The sequence below is a fragment of the Chrysemys picta genome, chromosome 3, assembly GCF_011386835.1.
Source record: "Chrysemys picta bellii isolate R12L10 chromosome 3, ASM1138683v2, whole genome shotgun sequence".
Lineage (NCBI taxonomy): Eukaryota > Metazoa > Chordata > Testudines > Emydidae > Chrysemys > Chrysemys picta.
The window spans coordinates 121,700,541-121,728,029 of NC_088793.1; the positions used below are offsets into that span (position 1 = coordinate 121,700,541).

The following is a 27,489-nucleotide window of genomic DNA, read 5'->3' on the forward strand; positions in this document are numbered from 1 at the left end:
GGACCACCTCTTGTCCTGATCTCCAATTTTGCAGCCAAAATAAAGGTGATAGGCTTTCTTAACCATAGTGGTTATACTGCGCTTTTGTGATGCAAAAGTCACTTCACCACAAACATAGCAGAAGTTGTACTTGTGTGAACAGTGCAGATGAGGCATCTCTGCTCACTTTGGCTAAACAGAAATGTGTCCCTTTGCAAAATCAAACACTGACAAATAAGAGAGCACGACACTGTATGATTTCTAGAGCTGATATAGGGCAATTTGTTCAGCAGAGTGATGTAAGCTTCGTTATGATTGCATCATCCATGACTTCTAGGAATAACATGATGCAATTCATATCATGTATGACGCAATACCAGCTTCAGATTGCATCATTCATTGTGTTGCCTAAAAAGCAAGTACTGTCCAAACCCAGTCATAGATTTATTCATAGATCCAGTCAAAGATGTATTTTAGTCATTTCTGGTTTAAATTGAGATCCCTTCCCTTTATAACTCACTTATCCTCCGCCATTCCCAAGTCAAGGGTCGTATATACTGACCCAATAGCATATCTTAAACTAGAGCCAATCAACAATTTTAAGCATCATTTTCGTTCTCAGTGACCCGGAATTAGTAAAGTTTGACTACATTTATTTCAGAAGCATTTTGGCTGTAGAGCAGTGTTATTGGCATTCTCTTGGTTGTCAGAGTCCTTTTACAGTAGATTTTTCCAGTGGTGTTGAATCATTCCTCCTCCCCAAGGGGTACTTTGTCCTTGTCTTCTTTTTGCTTGTTGACGTAGCTATGGATATTACTTTCTTAAGGCTCATCCTTTACCTCTCTTTTGTCCTTTCCTTTAACCTCTTGCACTGAAAGATAAACATTTCCTGTGGGGCACATATTCCTTGCATTAAAAAAACAGCAACACCTGGGCTACAATAGTGTCTGAATAAACAGGTGGATGGGGGAAGATTTTTCTCTCTATGGCGGACTTCATTTTCTCTTTGCTCTGCCTTTTATTCCTGGCCTTAGGAATTGATTAGATTGTATCAAATGTCAGTTCTTACCAGAAAATTTCCCATTGGAGGCTATCCCTGAGCCTCTACAATAGTGCTATCCACCACACCCTTGCAAATTATGCCATTCAAACTGTTAGTATCCCTCCTCATAGTTTTAAGAACAAAGCATACAATACTACAGAAATGCACTGAATCTAAATTTGCTTGGCAAGTGCTGTTGCTGTGGTCATCGCTTATCATTACGAAGCATTTTTCTTTGAATTGGAAATTGAGTAAATCAATTTGCTAGTCCTTCAACCTTCCTCTCTAAGGCCCAAATTCACCAAAGTACCTATGCAGATAGCTACCTATAAGCAGGTGAACAGTCCCATTGACCTCAGTAGAACGCCTTGTGCTTAATTAGGCTCATGCTTCAGTGTCTTACTGAATCAGGGCCTGTGTGTACACACGTGCTCATTCATGAATAAAATTAACCCTTTTTGCAAAATTGTAATTTTGGCAAATCAATACAGATGGTTTGCTATTTTGATATCTCTTTGCTACCACGGGTCCTGATTCTGCAATCCTTACTTAAGTTGAGTAGCACTTGCTTGCGCGAGTTGTCATATTGATCTGTTTCCCAAACACAAACATTCTTTGCTAGAGCCTCATCTAGATATTCTGCATGTTGACAGTAACAATCCATCTAGCACACTGACTAAACCGCAGTGAATTACACTCAGGTAAATCATCCAGCAGTAACCAGGACAAGAGTCTTCACTTGAAACAGGACTGGGGCAATAGGTCCTAAATAAAAATATATCAGGCTGTGTGGAGATATCAGCTTGCTGCTGCCTGATTCATCACATTAGTTTACACGTTGACACAAGCGATATGATACAATTTTGCAATGGTTCTGATTTTTAAAATCATTTTTATTTAATATAAAAGGCTGTTGATAAAACCACTCTGCAGATTACATCCCCCTGGTGGAACAGCTGTGAAAGTGTAATCATGCTGCCCCACCTACGTGCCTCACTTTTGATCTTCAGAGAATGCTTCTCTGAGAGCGAAGTTTGATCTCCATGCTCATGTAACCTTTTGCCTTTCTTGAGACTGAAAACCAGGATGCAAATTAGTGCCAGCTGAGATGATGAGTTTTGAAAAGTGAATATTTAGCCACTAAAGATAGAAATAAGAGCACAAACTTACTGCACATAGGCCACTCACATCAGATGACAATTTCAGTCACTGTTGTCTTTGGTTCAAATCCAGCCCATGACCTAGAAGTTTTTATTTCATTGCCATTCCTCTGGGTCATTCAGCCACCTTGCCTGCCCCCTCCGCCAACTTCTTTTTTTTTTAAACAATGTGTCTGGGAGGATAGAAAACACCTAACCAATGTCACATTTCAGGGAGATGGAGTCTGGATCATGGTGCTTGTTAAAATCCCCCACCAGTACCCACCTACCTTGTGCAGTCATTTGGTACATCTGCTAGATCAAAAACAAATCTGATTTATGAGTTTTAATAAGAATTTACATCAATAAATTATAACAGATTGGTGATTATTAGTATTATTTATATGCAATATTTTTGTACCCCTTATAATGCCAGTCTTGCTTCCCAGGGATTAATAGTTTTCATAATTTTGTCTAAGTAGTAATACAGAAAATGTCAAAAAGAAAATTAGATTTTAACTTTCCAGACACAGAAATTTAATTAAAGCCAACTTCTACTTGAAGAACAACTTCCTTAGCAGGTTCTGTGATGTGGCAGTAGCTCTACAGGCTGCCATGTGGGAGTCCAAAGCTCAGAAAGTGACTCAGGGAATATTAATCACCAGACTGCAGAGACTAAACACATGATGAATGTGCCACGATTGGTCCCTGCAGATTATTTATGGGTGGTCAGAAGAAGCAGCTAGTAATGATTTCTCCCTGTAGAGGATGCTGCTGCTTGTACAGCACTTCTCAGAAATGGTACTACACAGCTATAGAGCCTCCTCTCAGATATAAACCAACCCAACAGGAAACCTGTAGTTATCTTGCCATGGAAAGGTCAGACCTCCTTCTTTCACCAGCACGTACGGGAGTATAAATTAGAACTTTCTCCGGGATTTCTCTGTAATAATTGGCATCTGCTATTATCTATTCAATCTTTTCAAGACCAAAGGCTAGATGTTTACCCTTCACTGAACTGAGTCCAAATATGAAACAAGCTACTGCCATGTTTCTGGACTAAATTCTATTTGGGGTTATCTATCTATCTATCTATTCCTCAACCTCCCAGTGCTGCCATAGAAGACATACAAATTGTAATGTGGGATATCACATGAAACAATTATTCCCCTATTTCATCTTTCCAGTGTCTTTACCTCTCTCATTATTCCTTTCCCTTAACTTTACCCTCTTATCCTTTTTTTCTTTTTAACACCCACCCACTCCTGTGCACTTAAACACTTTCTTTCCTACCTCCTTCCCCCTCTCAGTTCCTCCAGTTTTCCCTTTCAGTCCATGATTCCTTCCTCTCCTATCCATCTATTCCCCACCTTTTTCTCTGTATCTTGTTCATTCTTTCAAGTCTTCTCTCTCATGACTGAATTTTCAGAAAATAATATAAGAAGCCAGTTCCTTGCTTCATGATGTTGAGTGCAAGTTGGTGACCAATGAGACGGATACTACTTGGTGATTTCATTGTTAGTTTGGAAGATGTTTTCTCTCTATTGGTTCAAAATTTCATGGATGCCATAGCAACCATGTAACTGTCCCAAGTTGTAGAATCCACATAAAAGGCCAGGTTCACTCTAGATCTGGGATGAAATCTTGACTCCACTGAAGTCAATGGTAAAACTGCCAGAGGCTTCAGTGGAGTCAGAATTTTACTCCTGGTGTTTGGCTTGGAAGTGGAAATATGCAGGAAAGATATTTCCCTGTCATAGACTGAGCATTATCTGCTTTGGTTTGAGGTTGGACACACCTTTCCCGACAGCACAAAAGATCTGCTTTTAAAGATCCACCGGTAGAACTTGATACAGCCATTGAGTTTCCAGACACGATTTTAAATAATAATATTTTATCTTTCACTATCAGTACAGATAGCCCCTAAATGCCCTGTCTGCCAGATTTGTGCTCATAGGTCACCATCATTTACAGACGAACTGCTCCTGGTGAAGAAGTGATAGGGGAGACAGCAGGAGCTACTGAAGGAAGCCTCATGATCAATCTAAATTATTGCAATACAGATTTTTTAAGATAACATGCTGTAGCTGTGTAGAAGAGGGAGAAGGGTTTCTTCACTTACCCCCACAGATCTGCAGAGAGAAGAACTGCTCAATGTACTTGACAGCTTTGTGAATATTAGCTGTCTCCACTACATCATGGAGTCTAGTTTTACTCACTCTGAAATATTTTCATGTTCATTTATGGACAAAATTGCGTAGATCTAAACCTAGCCATCTACTGCTGCAGAAACAGTACAATGTCTTGAGGGAACAAATGTGAAGTCTTCTCTGTTTGAGTTTCAGCCAGTGTTGCTCACTACTCTTTGAGCTGAGATGCTGCTTGGGTGGCTTCCAACTCCAGCCTGTGAATTAGACTTGTGTCTTTCTGGGCCAGTGAAGTCCTGTAGAAAAGTACTGGGTTCACTGTTGGGAGTCCATACTGGGAGAACATGGTGTGAAAGCATGATAGAGGTTCTTCCAGCAGCCATTGTGAAACTTCAGCTCTAGAATTAACTTTTGACTATAACAACCTGGCTATCTGCAGGCACCCACTCTCCATATTATACGGAAGATCATTGCAAAGGTTTGGCTGGAATAATAATTCAATTTCTTGAGCCCTCAGATTTCCTTGACCCCAGCCACCTGGGCTTTGTTCTTGCTCTAGAGTAGAAACTGCTTTGATTGTGTTAGTTGCTGATCTCCTAGCAACAGGCAAAGGCAAAATGTTCATGATGATTCTTGTAGATGCATCAGCAACTTTTGAGTCCACTGCCCATAAGGTTTCAATAACTTGCTTGCAGACTAACTGGTGAATAGAGCTACTCTTGGATGACTCCATTTTTATCTTTCTTGAGATACAAATGGGCATTTGTCCTTTTCCCCAATGACTCTCTCCAACAGGGTACCAGAGAGATCTATAATGTCACTTCTCCTGTTCAATGTTTATATAGTACTTAATGAAAAAGAACTCCTTATGTTGGGACATTGGTCAGAGATAAATTGCAAGCAAAAACTGCAAAAAATATGAGAGGAACTTCTTTTAAAGATGGAGACGGGGGGAAGGAAAGAGGCAGTATGATTTAGTGAACAGAACATTGGACTGAGCCTCATGAAATCATGAGCCCTGGGTTCTACTTGCATCTGTCGTCAACCAGCTGAATGCTTGGGCAAATCACTTCTCTTTTCTGTACCCATTTCCCCTCCCACACTTTGACTGTCTTGCCTTCTTCTACTGTAATTTCTTTGGAGCAGGGTCTGTCTCTTATTGAATATATGCATAGCACCTAGCATGATGGGGCATGGAGGGTTTACTGTAATAAAATAATAATACCACCTTTGACATGCACAAGAAGGGAGAAAGAAGAAAGTCACTAACCTTATAGTAACTGGAGGTTCTTCAAGATGTATGGTTCCTATCTGTGGGTATGCACGTGCTCCATATGCCCAGAGTTGGAGAATTCTTGAAAGCAGTGTCCATTGGTCCACACCTGTGCCCTTGCTCTCCTCATGCCTCCAACCAAGGAGATTAAGGGCAGAGCAGACCGACCACCTCTCCAGTATCTCCTCTACTATGAATCCAAAAATGATCCAAAGCACAGGGGAAAGACGGTGGGTAGTGGAATACAGATAGGGATCCCAACTCAAAGAACCTCCAGTTACTGTAAGTAACTGTAACTTTCTCTTCCTATGCTGGTGCCTATGTAGATGACTGGCAAGCAGTACTCAAGAAGGAAGAGGGTGTGAGGATGCAGGCGGCAGAACTGTTTGAAGGACTGATGTCCCAAAGGATGCGTCAGTGGATGAGTCCTGTACTAGAGCACGAATGTGTGAATAGTATTCCCTTTGCAAATGTGAAGTAGAGGTGCTTCTTGAAGCGATGCTATTGATGTCGCTTGTGCATTTGTAGAATGGGGGGGAAGCAGATGTGAAAGCTGATAAAGTAAGATACAGCCTTAGATCCATTTAAAAATCTCCTGAAAGGATATAGCTTGACCTTGGACTCTTTCCACTACGGCAAGAAACGGCCTGGGAGATTCTCTGACTGGCTTTGTCCTTTGTAGGTAAAAGGCTAAGGGTCATCTCACACTGAGGGAATGAGGTCTCCTCGGGTTTTCAGATTCATATAGTTTTGGAAAAAACATAGGTAAGTGGACTGACTGATTCAGGTGTAACTTCAGATAACTTTGGGAGTGAACTTAGGGTGTAAACACAATAAAACTGTCTCCACTGAATATGGCAGGTCGAAGGGTTGCCTGGTGAGCACCAAAAAAAACCCCTCTCGATGAGTAGGCTTCCTTACTGGTGGAAAGGAGAGCTCTCTCCAGCTGGCAAAGGGAAACCTGGGAAATCTACATGGGAAACCTTACAGTGACACAGCTGTAAGGCCTGTAGTGTAGACATTCTAACTAGTGGAATCTTTTTGACTGTTAGTAAGGATGCTTTGCATGGATTCAGAGCATGAACATCCTAAACTTGGCAGCCATCCAAAAACCACACCCTGAAATGGAATGGTTGGGGGTTGGGATACTTGATTCTGCCCTTCCCCCAGGTCAGGAGATTGTAAAAGGGATGAATATTGATTGGGGACCAAAAAAAAATGCATAGGAGACACGGGAACAAAAATTGTCTGGGTCAGATGGGGGCCATGAGGATGACTCATGCCCTGTCCTGGTGAATTTTCCATAAGACTTGAGTTAGGAGTTACAAAGGAGGGAAGGCATAGTTCAGATGATCTGACCACAGAAGGAGTAGAGCGTCATCTTGACAATAATGCTCTAAAGCACCTCTTGAGCAGTTGCACTACTTGTTCATTTGAGAGGCACATTGGTCCCTTATGTGGGTTCCCCAGAGAGCAAAAATACTGTTTACTGTGGAGTCATGTAGCTTCCACTTGTGGACAATAACAGTGCCTGCTGAGGGAACCTACCAGCACATTTTGATTCCCTGGAAGGTAAACTGCCAACAGGGAGATTTGATTGCTGATGCAACAATTCCATAAATGGACTGCTTCTGTACACAGAGAACTAGATCTCGCTCCTCTCTGCTTGTTGATGTAAAAGACAGTCATAATCTTGTCCAACATTATGAGGACATGGTGACCTTGGATGAATGGGAGAAATGCTTTGCAACCTTCTTAGACTGCCTGCAACTCCAGAATGTTGATGTACATCCTGGCCTCACGGGATATCCGAGTACCCTACACTGTGTGGCTGTCCATATGGGCTCCCCAGCCTAAAAGGAGGCATCTGTAAAGATTGTTCTGTCTAGTGAGGAGGAAAGGAAGGGAATGCCCCTGTATACTTGATGAGAATTTGTCCATCTTAGTAGAGATGATGTTACTGTGCTGGGAACTGTTACTATGGCATTCGTGGACTGTTTGGTGATTGTACTGTTTGAAGCCATGCCTGCAGGCAATGAAGATGGAGCCTGGCAAATGGCATGACAGAAGCGCATGAAGCTGTGTGTCCCAAGAGAGGAAGACAAATTCTGATTGATGTTGAAGGTTGTTCATGACCTGATATATGAGGTTGTTCATCACTTGGAACTTGTCCAAGGACAGACAAGCTCTTGCTGTGATTGAATTTAGGGACAGTCTGATACAGTCTAAAATCTGTATTGGAGTGAGGACAGAGACTTTTGAGTTAATGCTGACCTCTAGGGAAGGGAGGAGCTGAAGCACTGACAAAGTTGACTCGTACGCTTCTTGATGTGTCTTGGCAACAAGAAGCCAGTTGTTGAGACGGGGAAGAAGATGAAGCCACGATACCTAATATAGGCTGCTCTTACTGAAAAGACCTTGGTAAAGACTCTAGGTGTGGTAGGGCCAAATGGGAGCACTCTGTATTAAAAATGGTTGGGGCTAACTATGAACCTGAGTAAAAGTCAGTGAGTGAGGTCAATGTCCACATGAAAATATGCATCCTTCATACCAAGAGCTATAAACCACATGTCCTTTTCCAGGGATGGGATTATAAATCCCAGTGTCACCATGTTATTGTTCCTTGCTGCAGGAGGGATTCTACTTCTGTTTGAGAATCTCCCCATGAGAATGGACCTCAAAAAGGGGCAGAGATGGGCCTTTGGAGGGGACAGGCAGGTAAATTTGATTGCATAGCTGGAATGTGTGGGAATCAGCAGATGGTGACATCATTGGTTTGCAGTTCTTTAACTCCCACCCAATACATCTTTTAGCCAGGAATTGGGGGTTGGGATGATGATGTTGCCATAGTAGGTACAGGGAAATGGCACATCTGAACTCTTTGCCTCTTATGGGGTGGCTCATACGATTGCTGATGGTAAAATTGTTGAGCCATTGAGCAAGGTTTGTATGATTGCCTGTGGAATTTTCTCTTCAGGGCAGAGTATATATTTCTGAGGAATGGAGAGTGGCCCTGGAATCCTTTACAGTATGTAAGGATTCATCAGTCTTTTGGCTGAAAAGATTTTTTCCTTCAAAGAGCAGGTCCCTCATGGTGTTCTGGACCTGGGAAACCCCGAAGTGGGAAGCTATGATTCACGGCACATCACAAGGGCAGTTGCTATTGATCTTGAAGATGCATCTGCTGCATCTACTGTTAACTGATGAGCAGTCCTGACAATCAGGACTGTTGTAGAAGCTTGTTTCTTCTTTACATCATAGCTCCATCAAACTTCTACCACTTCCTATACCCATCCTTGAGAATGCTCTGTTCATAGACCACTGAACTTGAATTTAAAATCTCTCTCTCACATCCTCTAGATTGCAGAGGAGTTTGTCTATATTATGCTTCATGAGTAATCAAATATAAAATCCTGCCTTTTTCCTTCCTTTTACTTGTAACTATATTTACTCTACACATTTCAGCCTTTTTAAATATACTGACAAATATTCTTATTCCCTCTTTTTGTAACTATTGTACTCATGGATAGTACATAGCTTTATCACTACATCAGTATTTTCCATAGTGCAAAAACATCCAGTCATTTCACAAATGGAATCTGATGGGGATAAAATGGTTTAATCTTAAAATGTGTGCTTCTTTAATCATTCACCAGCAGCATTCTTTCAATGGAAGATGGCTCTTTAAAACAATTTATTATACTTTAAAGCCTTTTCCTTTCTGTTGGCAGTTCCATATACACACTGGCAGTAATTGCACTTATTTATATGTGGTAGCAGCAGGATTATGCCCGGATTCAATAGAGTTTTACAGTGATCATCGGAATAGCATCTTTTATCCAGACCTCTTTAAAATACATCACACATATGATAACATTTTTGCAGTGTGCTTACAGCAATGTAAAACCTTGGATTTTCCTGGCCCCCTCATCTTTTCCTTTGTCAAAGACCTGTTTTCTCATACATATTACCCTATGGACTATAACCCCTGATTGCTATCATTCTGTTTTTTAAATGGAGTTGTGATGGTAAGAACAGTGCCTGTTTAAAGTGGCTAATATACTGTGTGTATACATTTTCTGTATGAGGTAATGCGAGAGATTCCAGTGCCCTGCACAGTAACTAAATAACCATAAATCATTTTTCATGCATATGCAAAATTGTCCCTCTAAGCACCTTATTAATTATTTCAAAGATACTTAGAGGTCGCCACTCATAGACATTTCTATGCATGAAGCCTCATTAATACAAGACACCATACAGAGAGATGGGATACATTTTTTGTTGCCATTAAACAAGGGCAGAGAGAGTATAATTTGTAATTTTTTATTTTATTTTAATGACCAGTATAATACAACCACCTTTCATCTGCAAATTCTTTGTCTCCGCTGATACAAGGGCTGCTACATTATTCTGAGCAGCTAACCCTATCAACATACTGGAGTTCTAGTAAAGACAGCATTAGTCTTGGATGTTGCCTATTTTCAACTGGCATGGTGCTGAATGATGCTAGATAGTCGCTAGGCATTACAGAATTAATTTCATTCTTCTAAAAATCACAACGATACATTTAGTACAAGAACTGAGTGACGCTATGTCATTTTCAAAGTGATATAGCATAGATCATAAGCTGACATAACTTGCCTTCTAACACTATATTGTCTTCTGGTTAAGTCAGTCATGCAACAGAAATCTGATAAACAGCAGTATGACCAGGCAAAGTACACGTGTAATAATAATCCACCTTTCAGAGTACAACAGCAAGTGATTAAACTTATCTGAGAAGTGTTGTTCATCGAAAATCCATGCCATAGATCTTTGCCTACTCAAATTATTATGCGAATATGGTAACACTGATCTTGTCAGTCACAGTGATCCTTTGCTGTAATTGCTGCTGCTTATTTTTATTTTATTGTGTGTGGTATTTTGACCTCTAGGTTGATTCAATAAAAGATATTAAAAATCTGTTATATCTGTATATTCCCTCAATAAAAATCAGAACAGCGAGTCAAATGTTAATGGAAACTTCAGGCAATGTTCATTATGTTATCTATATTTTTCAAAAACACTGCAAAGAGAACTAATTTGCACATGCAAACAACCTAAATAAGCTTAATTACAAGACTAAGCCCAACTTTACAGTTCTAGGAATGCATTAGACAAATGAAGTGAATTTTAAGTAATTCCATTTTTATTTGAAAGTGGACAACTGAAATAATACTTGGAGAAGAGCGAAGCTGTGACATTAATGTTTCCCATATACAGTACCATAAATACATCTAGAGCGTGAATTCGTTACTTTTTAAATGTGTGTGCAATGACACAGTATAAGGATTTGAACTTTATAAAGAAGTATTTGCTTGTGTGCACTTAATAGTTGTTTACCTTATCACAATATTGGTCTCATTACACTAAAAGTGGGTTAGTTCCATATTCCTGTTAGAGATCAGCCCAAACCAAACCTCAGATCTCAACACTCCAAACTTTGATGAATTTCAGATCTAGCTTTTTGTGTTGGGTTAATTCCTGGTAGTGAGAAATTGCGGTGGACAAATATTGTCACAGTAAGATAAATAATAATCTATTCGTGTGCACAATGGCACCAGTTTTACTTGAGAGGAAATAATTTCTGGGTCTTCTTAGGTGCAAGCTAGAAAAAGTTGAGTCAAACATATCTATATTTTCCTAAGGATTAAATAGGAAATTTATACAAAAATGTATTGTTTAATAAGCATTGCCGTGATGTTTGGAAATCAGCATCAAAGGTTATTGTCCTGTATTTTTCTACTTGAATTTACAGTTGGTGAAAGGCACTGGACTGACAGCTCTGGTGGCTGAAGTCTGCATTGCTGAAAGAAGCAGAGCAGCTAACAGCAGCTCATGTTTTCCAACATTGCCCCACAGTTTCGGCACTCTGTTCTGATGGACTATCTAGAAGAGGAAGGAGGTAATCAGTCACCAAGGGCCAGATTTTAAAAGGTATTTAAGCTCCCAAAAATGGGAGCTAGGTGCCTAAGTGCATCTGAAAATCACACTATCTGTATCTTTAGGTGCCTAAATACCTTTTAAAATTTGCCCCCAAAGGCCAATGCATGGACACTCTGATGAGATTGCTGATAACTGTCAGCTTAATATCAGTTTTGATGACATGTCAACATCATCTATCCACCAGAAACTGAACTGAGATCACTGACTTATTTCACATAGGACAAAAATCAGTGACCTTTCAATCACTACCAACCTGGGGCTCAGATTGGGTTTATGATTTGGAGATGAAGAGGCTCTAAATTCCATTCGTACAGGCTGACTAGGGAGTTTTCCTGGGCAAGTAGGACAAATACTACCAGCTTCTACAGAATCCCAAGTTTCATTGAAAAAAACCATATATTCCTAGACCTTTTTGCAGGGTTCTCAACTCCCATGATTGTATCATGAGTCCCAAGATATTTGTTGTTATTCTTGAATCATCATGCAATTATATGACAATCTCAGTTTCCAGGATTGTTTGTTTGTTTGTTGTTAAAGTAAGTTGTAGTATGTAGGAATAGGACAATATACCTTTAAATAGTTTATGAGCACTCTAGTGGTGCTCACTGTGTTTTATGTAATAGAAGCCACCAGAGCCAGCCAGGGAAGCAGTGTATATGTAACTAGGCCTTCCATGTTTGTACATGTTTATTAAACACAGGTATTTAGGGTCCAGTTGTGCCTATGTGGTTGCTTTCTATTATTTTTGTTGGGTCAAGAGCAAAAGATGCAACACTAGCCTTCATGGTTACAGAGAAAAGCTTGAAAATGTGACCTCAGTACATCCTTTAGTCTCAAAAACCAACAAGGGAAGAAAAAAAAGAAGAATACATTATTATTATTATTATTATTATTATTATTATTTTAATCTCATGATTTTTGGATTCTGACTCATGATTTTTGAGCCCTTAAGGTTGGTAATACTGTTGGGAAGAGTATCTGTATAACAGTAAAAAGAGTGTAACCAATACTGTCGTTGAGGACTGGTGAGAGCCCAGCAGCAACAGTTATACTATCAGGCCTGTAGGGGAGCTATATGCATGCTGCCTCAGTTGGGCAACAGAGCTGTCACTGCTCCCACTGAATCTTTCAGGCTCCCACTACTTTAGACAAAGCCTGTTCCCCCCTCACCCTTCAGCCAGGTGAGGCAAGGCCCTGAGCACTTGTACTCTGCCTCTGTGCATCTTCCTCCATGCCTTCCCTCAGATCTCTCCTACCACTCAGCTCTAGCAGTACCCACCCCACGCCTAGAAAAGGGAGCAGACGATACCTAGCCCCTTATCTCCAGGTAGGGGACAAAAATCACAGAAGATTTACTGGTGTCCTCTCAAAGCAAGGGAACAAATAGAGCAGAACCCCTGAACTGAGAAAGTGGTACTGCAAGATGCGTTGGAAGTGCCTAGCACATTGTGGGTATAACAGCAATCAAATACATACAATGATGCAGCTAGGAGCAGAGGTGTAGAGCCATCAGGTGATAACATCAGGGCTGAATCTGGGGAAGTGCTACAGGAGTAAGAAGTCTGATTGAGGGAGAGGGCTGAGCTGGCTGCTACAATTTTGAAGAGCTGCTACTGAGTTCATTGATTAATTTGGGGAGCAAATGGAAGAACTGGGAAGGGAACTGATGTACTGAGAGAGGAAGTGGAAAGAGGAATTGATTAATTTGTATGTGGGGCAGGGAACTGATTAATTTGTGATGGAAGGAGGCAGGGGGACAGAATAGCATTGAATAGCCAGACATCATCATGGGAAAAAACAAGGAAGGAACACCAGGAGGAGAACACATCATCTTAACCAAACTGCACTAGATCTGTTATTTATTTGGGGGGTGAAGAAATGGAAGCCTTTTTATGCAATATAATACCATTGCACAAAGCAATAGCAGATGAGGTTACCATGTATAAAATGAGAATTGGCTAAAAAACATAAGCAGCATATGCACTGTCATGAAATGTGAACTTGTGGCCATTGCTAAGATGCTGTTGAAATAATTAAAATCAGCTGTAAATATAGACAATCTGAATTGTTTTTAATACTTGTAGATTTAGTATCTTTCAGGCGCGCCCTGATGTAGCATGTGTCACTCTCATAAGAAATGTCTGCAATTATTCTTCCATCTGTTGATATGAAACTGATTAGCTATTCGCTCTAACAGCCAATGCAAATCCATTTTACTTGCAGCTTGTAAAGTGAAGGGAAGGTATTTTATAAAATAAATTCTAGTGAAGACCTACACAGCAACTTTGTAAGAGCCTTACTCTCTATGTGACAATGTGATAGATTCAACTTTTTGTCTCTGATCTGTCAAAACAGATCTTTGCGATTCAACATAAATCTTCTTATTCTACATAAGCCAAACTTCACTTCCTAGTCAGGTACAGTAGATAACATAACACATTCCTTGGGTCATCTGTATTTCATTCTACATCGTGGCAATTAGTAGAGATAACTTCATCAACCAGAAAGCTATTTGAAATTCTGATTACAGTACTTTTCTTATTAGCACTTGAAGATAGGTCAACAAAGTTAACAACTTATTTGATTCAAAAGAAGTGATGTAGAGGTCATCAAGGATTTTTTTTTTATTTTTATTTTTTGGCTGCAGCTTATTGTGATCATCCTTCAGCTTTAGGAGGATGACATACTAATGTGAAAAATGCATGCATTTGCTCATAAAAGAAATGCCCTTTAGAATCAAGTTAATACTCCAGAGCCAGTTCACCTGCAAAGCAAGAAGGGCCATTTCAATAACAAAAATATTTTCCATCAGATGAAACAACTACTAATACACATTATAATTCCATAGACATATTTTTAAAATAACACGCACAAAACCCCACAACTTGATTTGAAATCAACAGTATTTTTCTGCAGATTAGGGCAAGAATAGTTTAAAAAAACAAAAACTTACCAACACATGGGAGAGAGTAGCCAAGCACAGGGTCATGGATGAACTTGCGATCATTCAGCATAGTCACACAGTATAAATGGAAGCAGTCTAGGCAAATGACATGGCGATGCAAGCACTGGAACACCAGCACAGGACTTCTGTTAAAAATACCCAAAACAAGGCAATGCTACATTATTGTATCCAGTATTGTCTAGACCGACTATCCCAAAATATTTCAATTAAAAATTCAGTTACAGAATTATTAATATCTGGTTATATAGGATCATATGCCAGCATGGCATTTTGAAGACATTTAAAGAAGATAAAAATGAGTCAGAGGCAAGGGAGATGAGATAGGCTTTCACTGGAAATTTGAAGGAAGGTGAAGAATCAAATAGGCAAAGAAAAATAAAGATGGGTGCTCAAATGGGCAGACACTCCAGAAGACTCTCTCATAAAACAGGGTAAGATCGTGTATAGGAGGGCCAAGAGGCTAGTGTAGAAAAGTGGAGGGAGAGGAGATGGGATTATAGAGGGATGATCTGAGAGGTAGGTTAAAGAAAGTATCTGAAAGAGTTCATAGCCTGCCCTCACACCCCGAAAAGGAGGGCTGGTCTTGTAGTAGCATTACTGGCCACCGCCACGTGACAGCAAGGGCACTGCACTAGTAACAATGACTAGAAGAATTCTGCATGCGGAGTTCAGAGGCAGGCAGAATACTTATGGAGGTGCAGAAGGAGAGCACTCAGGACAATTTAGAAGCAACAGCTTCTCCCAGTGGTGGGGCCAGCCTCAGAAACTGCACAAGCAGCAAACATAGCTGCTGCACCAGCAGGACAGGGAACACTGTGGTGCAATCAGAACCACTCTCAGTGCCCCTTCCGGACTCAAACATTGGAGTGTGGATCAGCACTCCAGGAGTTAACTTCTTGAATATGCTTTTGAAAAATTACAATATAATTTTGTTTTATTGCCCAGACACTTCTGGGATGGGCACCCCAAAATGTATATAACAGCAGAAACAATAAATGATATATTATGACTTCCATACAGGCGATAGCCAGAATATCTTACAATTAACATTTTCTACAGCATGATATAAATTAAAGAAAACCACTATCCATATATATATAACCACAGAAATCACTAGCAATAATTTTCTGAATGGCAGGAACAAAGTTCTGAGACTACTAGCATAAATTAACTAAAGACGCCTTTTGGTGGATCTACCTTCATTGTCAATTCTGAAGTAACAACTGTGACAGATATTGCAACCCTATGCATTGACTTTGGAGACAACTGTATTACAATTATGAATGATTTATGTATGATTGTATTCCATTCCATGGGAGCAACTCTACGAATGAAACAACAGGAGTGGGTGATTATAAGGCAAGTCACTGAGACTAAACAACTCCAGAGAAGTTCTCCTGCATGGGGAAGTTTGCATATACTGGTGAGGATGGGTTTTCCAGAGACTAGGAAACAAATAAAGGGTTTGATATAAAAGGATGAGCTTGAACTCACTCATGGCCTTCTTTCTGATCCAGCAAATGGACAGGACCTTCTTGTCCATTGGGGCCTCAAACATTAGGGAAGGGTTGGAAAGACATTGGCCTACTAGGGCCACTGAAGGCTGACAGGTGACCTCTGGTAAGATTTTAACATGTTTTTTCTTGGGTTCTTCTGCAATGCTAGTCCCATAATAAAAATGTGCTTGCTTAGAAAGAGCAGTAACGGCTGTTACTGTTCTTAGCCCTTGGAAAACACTGTTCTTAGCCCTTGGAAAGAAAGCAACACACAGGCACTGGAGGTTGGCAGACTGTCTTGCTGGGAATATCACAGTGTAAGGGAGGGAGCTGTGCAGCCTTAACCCCTCCCCAACGCCCTCAGTCAGAAGGAAGTAGGACAAGGGTCCCTGCCCAGAGACAGGTAATGGCTGGAGATCTGAGACCTGACTAGGCACTTCTGGGGTCGACCACAGAGGGGGGAATACAGGTGCAGTTACCTTGAAACTGTGTTAGCAACGATGTCCTTTGATAAAGTTATTCCCTACATATGGGTTGTGTACTACCTCTTGCCTGTCTTTGGCCCCATAGCATTATTGCCCACCACAAGCATTACAAAATCAAGAGTAAGGCCCTCCAAATCATGAGATTACCATGCAAATCATGAAAAAAATTGTTCTTTTTATTTGCCTTCTGGGTTTGTTTGTTTGGGGGGGGGTTGGAAGGGGGCTGGTGGTTTGCTGTATTTTTTAAAGCTTTTTTGGTGTACTTGGGACACATTTTCAAGCTTTCCTCTTCAACTATAAAGAAACTTACTTTAAAAAAAAATAAAAGGTAAGATTTTCACTTATTCCCCTGTCCCCAGGAGCTGGGGCTTAAAAAGAAACCCCATCAAATATTGTGACACTTGTGATAAAAATTGCAAGAGTTGGCAACACCTCCATAGCATCTATAATATCTGCCACAAGATAGTCCGAAAGCCCCCCGTCTAACATTGAAATAATAAATTGCCATGTCCTCAAAGTGGGTATACAACTTCAAAATGTAATCAATAATAATTTCAGATGCTGTATATAAACATTTAATCTTTTTTGAAAATAAGCTTCAGAGTCACATACACTGTAGAATTCATGGTAGTGTATTGGTAGCTTTAAAAATATAAGCTCTGTGTTTTAAAGGATTTCATTCAGTAAAGCAGCTTAAAAACTGAATTAAATAAAACCTCTCCTATACTAATCCTTATTAGTTGCCCACTTGCTGTTCTGAATATAATAAATAATAATTATACAAAGACAGCTGCCAGCCAGAATGAGGAGCTGATCTGTGCTCCTCTAATTCTGCCTAGTCCCAAGATAAATAGGGAGAGCTAGAGGAGCACCTATCAGGTCCTTATTCAGTCACAGGGACACCTTTACCTCCCTGCCAAATTTGCATATCTCAGAGACTCTCTCTCCTGGGAAGGAGGATGAGGCAAGATTCCCACCCCTGGAACCTTCCCATCCTGGGCCACTGGGGATCTTTCCCTTTTAGGGTGTTTGTTGTTGGTGGCCAATACTGTAGTATCTGAGTGTTTTCCAAGTTAGGTGGAAGATCTCTGGACCTGCAGCTCACTTTCTCTGGCTTCAAAGGGAAGACGGATGGTATGTGTGAGAGATCTACATGGGGAATCCAGCAAATTTAGAGAGAAGCATCTAAAAATCAGACCACAAATGTAAACAGTGGAAAAGGTATCCTGTATATGATCTCAAAAGGCAATACAACACTGGTGCAATTCTTACTTTTTCTACAAAACGTGAACAAAATTGCAACTAACAGAACTATTATTAAGCAATATTATTAAGTATTATGTAAGTGAACTAGTCAGTTACTTGTGTAAATTACCTATGGTGCCATAAATCTCATTCCCTTCTATAGCGCTGTTCATAACTGACTTTAAATCAAACAGTTCTCCAGAAAGAAAACACACACACAAACATATGTACACCTACATTTAAATTTGAGTTTATAAAAACATTTTTCTTGTGAAAATGTGATTTTTTTCACGGAATCAGAAATACAGCAAACTTTTAAAACTACATACATATAACTCTGGGTTCTAATGACATCACAAATCACTAAAACATCATTTTCATGGATACTGTTAAATCAATTGAGATATATGCTTGCAGTCTAAAATACCTATGTCATAATGCCTAAATAAACACAATAAATATATATATTGACTGGTGCCAGTTTCAGCTGGCATTCGCACTTCCATTAGAACCAAGAATTCACAGAGTCTGTATCAGAACTGAGTGCTTCTTGGGAGTGAGCAGTGGTTAAAAACAGAATTGGAAGTCTTGCTCCTTAGATCAATTAAAAATAAACATGTTGTTGAGATGACATGCCTAGATTCTGGGGTAAGTGGTGAATATACTGAATGCTCCTTTAGAATAACCCCTAGAACTGCATTTGTGACTGATTAAATGAGGCTTCACCCTGAGGTAGAACGCTGACTTAGCTTAAGAAGCAGGAGAAAGTAGAACATATTGTAATGAGGCTTCTTGGCCTTAAACCTATTTCCTAAATTATTGATACCTCCTAACTTTATCCTCTAGATCTGTAGAAGGGGGAAAAGGAACTCTGTTAGGGTATTAATGAAAATAAATCCTTTATTATCCTGTTTTCAAATGTTTCGTTGTCCACACCCAAATTGGAGATTTCACCAGAAACATACGTAGTTCACTTAGTTTTTGTTCATTTATTCCCCCCCCCAAAAATTCCTTTGACATATAAAACCCAAAGTGAGTTCAGCGGGATGTGTGAAATACAAGTGTTTTCTAATATCAATAATGTAAATCTGAAATAATGTGTTTCTTAGAAGGTATTCAGTAGTCGGGCTGAGTTACAAATTCATGAAAACAACCTACACAAAAGATATTCCTAACAGCCTGAGATAACAGGCCTGTCACCGGGGGTGCTCTCTTCCCACTCTAGTGCCTCCTAGTGGCTCATCCGGAGATTAACTCCCACATGCTCTAATGCCCCTTCCTGAGGTTGCTCAGCCCATCATCTTGCTCACTCACTCCATGGCTTCTCTCATACTCCCAAAGCTGTGTGCTTTCCTTTTCATGGCTTAACCCTCTGGCCGAGTCACATGTAAATTCCACCCCATTCCACACTATTATCAAAGTCTCCCTTCAGACTGTCTCTAACAGTCCCCAAATAGGCTGCCCCTTGTAGGGGAACCCGGGCCCAACTTCTACCCTGGGTTCCAATCCAGGACCCTCAACCCAGCACCTCAGATCTTCACTCGCACAGTCCTTACTGCTCTTTCCCTTGACTGCTTCCTATAGTACCTATTACAGATGCCGCCTCCTCCCGCCCCTTTCTATCAGGTATAGGGTTGCCAGGTGTCTGGTTTTCAACTGGAATGCCCAGTCAAAAAGGGACCCTGGCGGCTCCAGTCAGCACTGCTGACTGGGTCATCACAAGTCCAGCTGGCGGTGCAGCGGGGTTAAGGCAGGCTCCCTGCCTGCCATGGCTCCACATGGCTCCTGGAAGCAGCAGCATGTCCCCCCTCGGGCTCCTATACATATGAGGTAGCCAAGGGGCTCCACACACTGTCCCCGCCCCAAGCACCAGCTCTGCGGCTCCCATTGGCCAGGAACTGCGGCCAATGGGAGCTGTGGGGTTAGCACCTGCGGTCAGGGCAGCGCGCAGATCCGCCTGGCCATGCCTCCGTGTAGGAGCTGGAGGGGAGACGTGCCGCTGCGTCTGGAAGCCGCCTGAGGTAAGTGCTGCTCAGAGCCTGCACCCCCTCCTGCGCCCCAACCCCCTGCTCCAGCTCTGATCCCCCTCCCAACCCCTCTGTCCCAACCTGGAGCACCCTCCTGCATCCCAAATCCCTCACCCCTGGCCCCATCCCCGAGCCCGCACCCGGAGCCTTCACCTCCTCCTGCATCCGAACCCACTGCCCAGAGCCCCCTCCCGCACCCCAAACTCCTCGTTTCTGGCCCCTCCCAGAGCCCTCACCCCCTCCCACAGCCTAACCCCCTTAGACAGACCGATGAAAATGAGCGAGTGAGTGAGGGTGGGAAGAGCAAGCAACAGAGGGGGAGAATGGAGTGAGCAGGGGGCAGGGCCTCAGAGGAGGGGTGGGGCAGGGCAAGGGTGTTTGGTTTTGTGTGAGTAGAAAGTTGGCAACCCTAATCAGGTAGGGTGACTGCAGGCCCCTGACTACTTGTCCCCCTTCCCTGCTGCCATCTCCCTGGCTGTACAGAAGCCCCAGCTGTTTTTGCCCAGGTGAGCTTATTTCTCAATTAAGCCTCATTGCATCCTAGCTCCCCTCCAGGTGCAGACTACGACTAATTGGCCTTTCTTGCCCATATTAACTCCTCCAGGGCTAGTGTGGGTTGAGTGTCCCATCACACAACCTCTCTGTCCACCTATTAGGAATATCATCTCTTTTTAAAAAGGAAAATCTAACACTGAACATTGAAAAGATCTATAATACATCATACTTGTTATTGTGCTAAGGTTGCATGGTTCCTTTGCATTACGTTAGCACTGTGCATTTACTTCAAGGAAACAGAGAGGAAATTTAACATAAAATGGTTTCTGCTTAGTATGGAAATACTCTGTGGCACAACAGTGATCCTGTTGCAGCTGTCATCTGCTCTATATATCCCCCTCTCCCCAAACTGAGCAACAGCAAGACACAGATAATACCAGATACATTGCTATAGAATCCCAGCTAAATGTAGAAAGATATAAAGACTGATCTTGTTTAGATAAGACCCCCACTGGGAAATAAATTGTTCTAGTATATCCCAAAATCTCATGACAGGTGTTATTAATGTACTAAAAGTCAGTGCAGTAGCTATGAATGTGAGGAGCTACTTAGCATAGGAATTATTTGCAGACACAACAGTGGATTAAATGAAGCATCTTTCACTGCCACCTTATGAAAACCTTGGGCTAAAAGTTTTTTTTTCTTATTAGTCCTTATCCTTCAGCTTTAGAAAGGACTGTGTGAATTATGGTTAAACAGCACACCCCATCTATCAATCCTTTAAAAAGAAAAAGAAGACGAAGAAGAAGAAAGTGAGTAGCTGATTTGGAGCAAGGGGATGTAGATAAAGCCAGTAGAAATTTGTGGGGGGAAAAACATGTTGATAGAATCTGTGAAAATCCCTGGGGGTCATTTTTAGGTGACAGTTGTTTTTTTCTCACTGCTGTATCAAAATCTTAACCAAATAATAATAAAAAAATAGCAGCAGATGTCTATATGGCTGACTTTCTGGGATTACACTTAGTGAAGCAAAAAGAGCCATGTGGGATTCATTGCTTTGTAATAAATAAGTCTGAAGGCACATCACTACATCATAGCATTTATCCCCACCCACAAGTGCTATATTTATAAAATGCTCACAAGTTTCTAATTGATTCTTTTATTATATTTTGGCAATGTTCCTCTACCTTCAAAGGCTTTCCATATAAGTACCATAAAATCATTTTTATTGCTAAATGGATCCCCATATACTGCTCCAAAACATACACTTTGTTAACTTACATATAATTATCATTCAAGAAAATACCTGTTTTTAAAAAACAGAATTATTGGAAATCACAAGCTATGGCTACATATACAATTCTGACACTATCCTAAACACCCACTTCATTCACACATACACAATCATTAACAAGAAATATTCTCTATAACCAGCACCCAAACAATCTTAACTCTATCCCTGTAAAAGAACACAGTAATTAAAAGCTTAAATAAAACAAATGATCCACTCATCATAGCTTTCTCTTGGAACTGTATACAAAAACTAATATAATCCTTTTACTCACGCAAAGATTATACAAAGTCTGACCTTTCATACAATCACTTATATAATCCACAAATCTAAGACTTAAACCATTCAAAACTACTTGAATCAGTGAATCTATCTAAAGTTTCTTATAGAGCTAGCACAATAGTAGATAAGCAAATGTAAATTACAAACTTTTCTTACCAAAAAAACCAATTCAATATACCTCCAGTTAAACAAATATCATTAGAAACAAGGCAACTATTTCTAAAGATATATTTTAAAATAATCAAATTGTTTTTAATGTTCCAACTACTTAACGCTTGGCAGCAGACAGAGATAACAGAAACGAATCATTCCTGCATGCAAGTGATCTCCTATTACATGTACAGTAAACACTAAGGTCAAGAAGCAAGCATTAAAGCAGACTCAGTGACCCAGGAGCTGCAGACAGCAACCTGTGAGCAACAATGCAGACAACTAGGAACTTACACCAGGGCTAGAAACATGAAGTGGGAGCCAAGACCTTACAAGATAAGAAGGACAATGACAAAGAGAGCAGGAAAAAGAAATCTTAGTGAGCGACACATTGTTATACTGAAGGGAACATCTTTAATGGGAACTCGGGAACCAGTGTAACATATTTTCCTTTGTATACCTAACAACTCTGCTTTTGTAGCCAATGCAGTACATAGCTACAAAAAGTCAGAATATGACAGCTAAACAATTACAGTATATATTTATATACATAACATAATACAAACATTTTAATCATGTTAAAATAATACAATTATCTGTTTTCATGTGTTTGATCACTTGCCATGTGACACATCACAAGTCATAAAGTGAAGGTTATGAACAGCTCGAGACATCTGTGTGCAAGCCTAAATTTGCTGGCTGTGGTCTTGTAGAAAAACATGTATTCTGATCTACAGCTGTTAAATTAAAGAGGCATTGCCAAGGATATCAGGCCTGAAATCTGACCTACTTTCTTCTCTTTCATCTGTTTACAGAGTCTGTGCTATTTTATATTTGCAACAATGCATTTTACTCCCAATTTTATTATTATTATTATTCATATTATCGTAGCACCAAAAGCCCTAGTTACAGACTAGGACCCCATTTCATGTTCTTTTATCTAACGGAGACCAATGCCAGAATACCAGCACTTATAAAGAGCCCTACAATAAGAAACCAGAATACAAACATAAGGAATAGGTAAATAAAAACGAGAGATGTCAGGTTTTTGCATAGACCCTGCTCTGACACAGCTGCAAGTAACTCAGCTGTGAAGTTTCTGTATGTGCTATGAATATGTGGAAATGATGATCACCACTGCCTATAAAAACTGCCCGCTTTGGACCTGTGTGGAACAGCACCATTGTGAAGAGCTGCAGAAGCACAGTGGTCTTCCCTGCCATCAGATGACCCAGGTGGATGGGGTGGAATCACACATTACATGTGCTGGTACAGATATATTGGCACACCATAGCAAGAAAACTATTTTACAGGCTTGTGGGGGGGATGCCAAAGCAGCACCTAACGACTGTAGAGATGACATCCTGAATCCCTTTCATGATGTCACAGAGAGGGTGATGATGCTGTTGCTGCTATCTGACAATATTGCTACCATATTGGATGGAGAAGAAATTTCTCCATAATCCATCAGTGTGAGCAGAGTGTTGTCCAGGTAGCACTCTTCCTGCTGTGCAGCATACCATCAATAATGCAGAGCAACTGACAAATCAGTCCCATTCTGAGAGAAGATCAGTACATGTTCCTTTATGTAGGATTTTAAAACATCACAATGGCTTTCTTGAACAGAAGAGGAAAAGACCTGAATCAATGGAAGCAAAGGATGACTGACATGATTGAAGAAGACAGATCAAGAACCATCTTGGATCACATCATGATGTCAGTCAGCAGCTGGAGCATGAGGAGAGCAAAGAAGGTGAGAGAAGCAATATAATGTGAAAAATCCTTTTGGAGAAGCATCCAAGGGCTGTGAACACATATGGCATTTCAGAGAACAAGGATCCTCCCACACAATGGAAGAAACACAGAACCACTATTATACAAGTATCAGAGGGGTAGCCGTGTTAGTCTGGATCTGTAAAAAGCAACGAAGAGTCCTGTGGCACCTTAAAGACTAACAGATATATTGGAGCATAAGCTTTCGTGGGTGAATGCCCATGTGACATGTGTCTGACGAAGTGGGCATTCACCCACGAAAGCTTATGCTCCAATACATCTGTTAGTCGTTAAGGTGCCACAGGACTCTTTGTTACTATTATCCAAGGAACTCAAGTGGGTTTATGCCTCTGCACAAGGAAGATCAAGAGGTCAACATTTAAAAAAAACAAACAAGTACCTGCTGCCTTGGGACTGCTCCAGGAATAACAGCATGGCCATTAGTGGGAACAAAGTTAATAGGAAGGTCTGACACACCTCTTTAAAGACTATCTCAGTAATGTTCACCATTTAAATGTTTCTGACTCAGAAAGACTGCACCTCACTGAACACGAGCCTGCTTCTTAAATATTGCTCCCTTTTCATGGAATGCCCTTCCAGATCCTTGTGAGATTTACTCTCTCTCTTCTGCTACAAATCCTTCAACACTCACTTCTTTTGATTGGCCTCCCATGCATACTTCCACTCCACCTCTCCAGCCCTCTTGCTTGACTTTACTCACTTAAACATCTAACAAATACATATTTTTTAAAATCTAAATATGAATCACTACCTAGACAACCAGAAGATGTGTACATAAAAAAAGCACTTAGCTTTCACTGTCTCCCTCATCCTCCACCACCCCCTTTTTTAAAATTTGTCTTGAAATTAATAAGGCTCTTTGAGACAGAATCCTGTGCATGAGAATGAATGGGTTGTAAAAGAAGATGAAGAGCTTGTACATTTCGGCAACTGTGAGGTTGGCAGAGTAAAGATATGTATGAACAGGGCATCTTGGGGCACTGCTCACAGAGGGCAGAGTTAAGGTTGCATGGCCTTAACTCTGCATTGCCTGATTTTCAGAAGTTTGAGTTTCTCAATTGAACATTCTGCAAGGTGACTACATATCACCAAGCAACCTTAACTCTGCATTAATGTAGTCGTTTTTTGCCACTGAATCAAGGACTGCTTGGGCGGAAGGCCAAGTCTACATCTGCAAAGCTTCAGCCTGTGGTCTAGCCTGTGACAGTTAGCCTGGGCATAAATATAAATATACAAGGAGGAGCAGAAGTCTCCCTCAACGCAAGGCAAGTCGCAACTATGGTCCCGCACACTCCCCTAAGAACAAGAACTGGTCCCTCTTTGCCTGAAGTGTGGGCCCGGCTCCATGGAGCCAGTGGCTCCATGGTAAATCCGCTACTGCTCTTTGCACCTCCTGGGAGGCTAGCCACCCTAAAGAGAGCCAGGAGGAGAGAAGTATGATGCACTATCCTAAGGGATGCTGCCTCATGCACAGTCCCTTGCACTTGATATAACTCCAGGAGGGACTGTGTCTATCATGTACACTGTTTTTCTACTGGAAGACTATCCCAGACCCTCCTTCCAAGTCACTTTGAAAATATACTGCAGAGCAGTTACTCTGGGGACAGTAGCCTTGCTAACGTGTAAGAAAGGAGAGGAGTTTGGAAAAGGAAATAAGGTGTCGGGGTGGATGAAATGAATGGAGGATGGGAAGTGATAGAAGGGAGCAGGGGAAGGAAGTGCCAAATTAGTTTTCCAGTTTTAAAAAATTACCTGTCAGCTTCCTGACAGATCTTTTTCATCTTCCATTTAAAATATGAATACTTAATTAAAATGTTCAGCCAAACGATAACTCGAGGGTACTTCCTGTTCACTGAGCTGTTGGCCTCAGTCCAAAATATGATAATTAACTCAAACAGGAAGCACTCTTAAGTTATCATTGTAATAGAGATTTCTTTATAGAAAACCATCAACCAGCAGATGATAACTTTTTGCAACACTCCCCACCTTTATAATTTAAAGACAATCTTTTTAGCTTTTGCTCCTTGGTTCAGACACTACAGTGGCTGAGGCCCAGATACAACTGTCTGAGAGCAAGCCTTCTATTCAAGTACCTCCTCCCAAAAAGGCAAACGATGTGCCATCTGCTAGCAAAACACACTGTATACTCCTCCTCTGAAAGCAGAGTGAGTTAATGCCCAGAACAGTCAATTCCCTCCCACCCACCCAGACAAGAACTACCACAAGATTACAAGCTTAAGATCGTAATGAGAACTGCTTGTTTACATTGTTTTCTATACTGGTTATAATCATTGTCATGAGAATGAATTAATAGTGTGCTATTTTCTGTTCTTGTTTCAGTCTTTGTCACAAGAACAAGTACTGAATTTTAATGATAAGCACACTAATAGCTGCACTACTTGAAATCTTATAATGTACTTTCCTCATTTGTCCATTCCATCTCCTTCTTACAGGTCACTGCTGTTGTATACAAGAATAAATAAAAACGAATAGCCAATCAGATTAAAGAATGTTTAAAAAGTTTAATCAGTACAGTTTATCAACTAGCATGGGAAGTATCCTAGTTCTTACTGCTTGTGGCCAACGTTATAAAGTGTGATGGGTGAAACCCAAAATGTTCAGAAACATTCAGCTCAGCTCAGCATCAAAAAGTTAAAATGCTTATATAAAGCTTATTTGACCAAGCTGGTCCACCAAACCGGGTCATCAAGTCCCTACCTCCCCAGACCATCCCTGCACATATCTTCCTGAGCTGCTGCATTGTCTTCTTGAAGGCTGGCTGCTCCCCTCTATAATGAACCTCTGTTTTTTAAAGAAGCCACTTTGGAGACCTGGTTTCACTAAATCTCTCCTTATCTGGCACAGGAGGATCCAGCAATAATCCATCCACCACTTCTGCTCCTGATCTCATCTTTTTAAAAGTTAAAAGGGCAATCTGGATATTTAACACTACTTCTATAGTACCTTTTGCCTCAAGATCTCCAGTCTTGGATGCCCCCAAGTGCATTGAGTAGGGTGACCAGACAGCAAGAGTGAAAAATCGGGACAGGGGTAGGGGGTAATAGGACCCTATATAAGAAAAAGACCCAAAAATCGGGACTGTCCCTATAAAATCGGGACATCTGGTCACCCTAGCATTGAGATACAGTAATAACTGGGAACATGCAAGATTCCTCTTTCCCATAACATTAAGGGATCTCATAAGAATGGAAACAAGAAACTTGTAATAATGTGGTTCATTCTGGGGTTTGAACCCAGACTAAAGGATCAGTGAGATGAGCCGGACCAAGCTAACGTGTTTCCATGCCTCTCTGCTGCAGGATACAACCCATAAAATGAGAAGGAGAAGCAGTAGCCTTTGGGAGTTGCCTGTGAAATCTATGTTTGGACTATGATGAAGTGCCCTTGGAAGAGGAGACCCAGTGCTAGAGAAGGTGCATGGTGCCCAGCTCCTCTGCTCTTCCAGAAGACCTGGTTTGTCAGTTTGCAGTGTTTTGTCAGTGTGAGTGTTGCTGAACAGGAAGTTTCTATTTCCCTTCTTTTCAGCAGCCCCTCAGAATAAAGTGGTCATTTCCTGAATAAAATATGTTCATTACTCCATTATAGCCTACTAGGAAGTAGCCTGGCCTCACCACAGAAGCTATGTTATACACAGAAACTTCATACATATCCTAGTTAGAGTGGAGAAAAT

General features: G+C 40.9%; 1 protein-coding gene across 6 annotated transcripts in view; it reads right to left on the reverse strand.

Annotated features, from left to right (window-relative positions):
- The window catches only part of PRKN (parkin RBR E3 ubiquitin protein ligase), a 1,174,462-nt gene that overhangs the window by 395,594 nt on the left and 751,379 nt on the right, over nucleotides 1-27,489 (reverse strand). For all 6 annotated transcript variants that reach the window (XM_065590384.1, XM_065590382.1, XM_065590383.1 and 3 more), the window contains one exon: nucleotides 14,522-14,658. In XM_065590384.1, coding sequence (XP_065446456.1) covers nucleotides 14,522-14,658 — 137 coding nt within the window. The remainder of the gene's footprint in view (nucleotides 1-14,521; nucleotides 14,659-27,489) is intronic.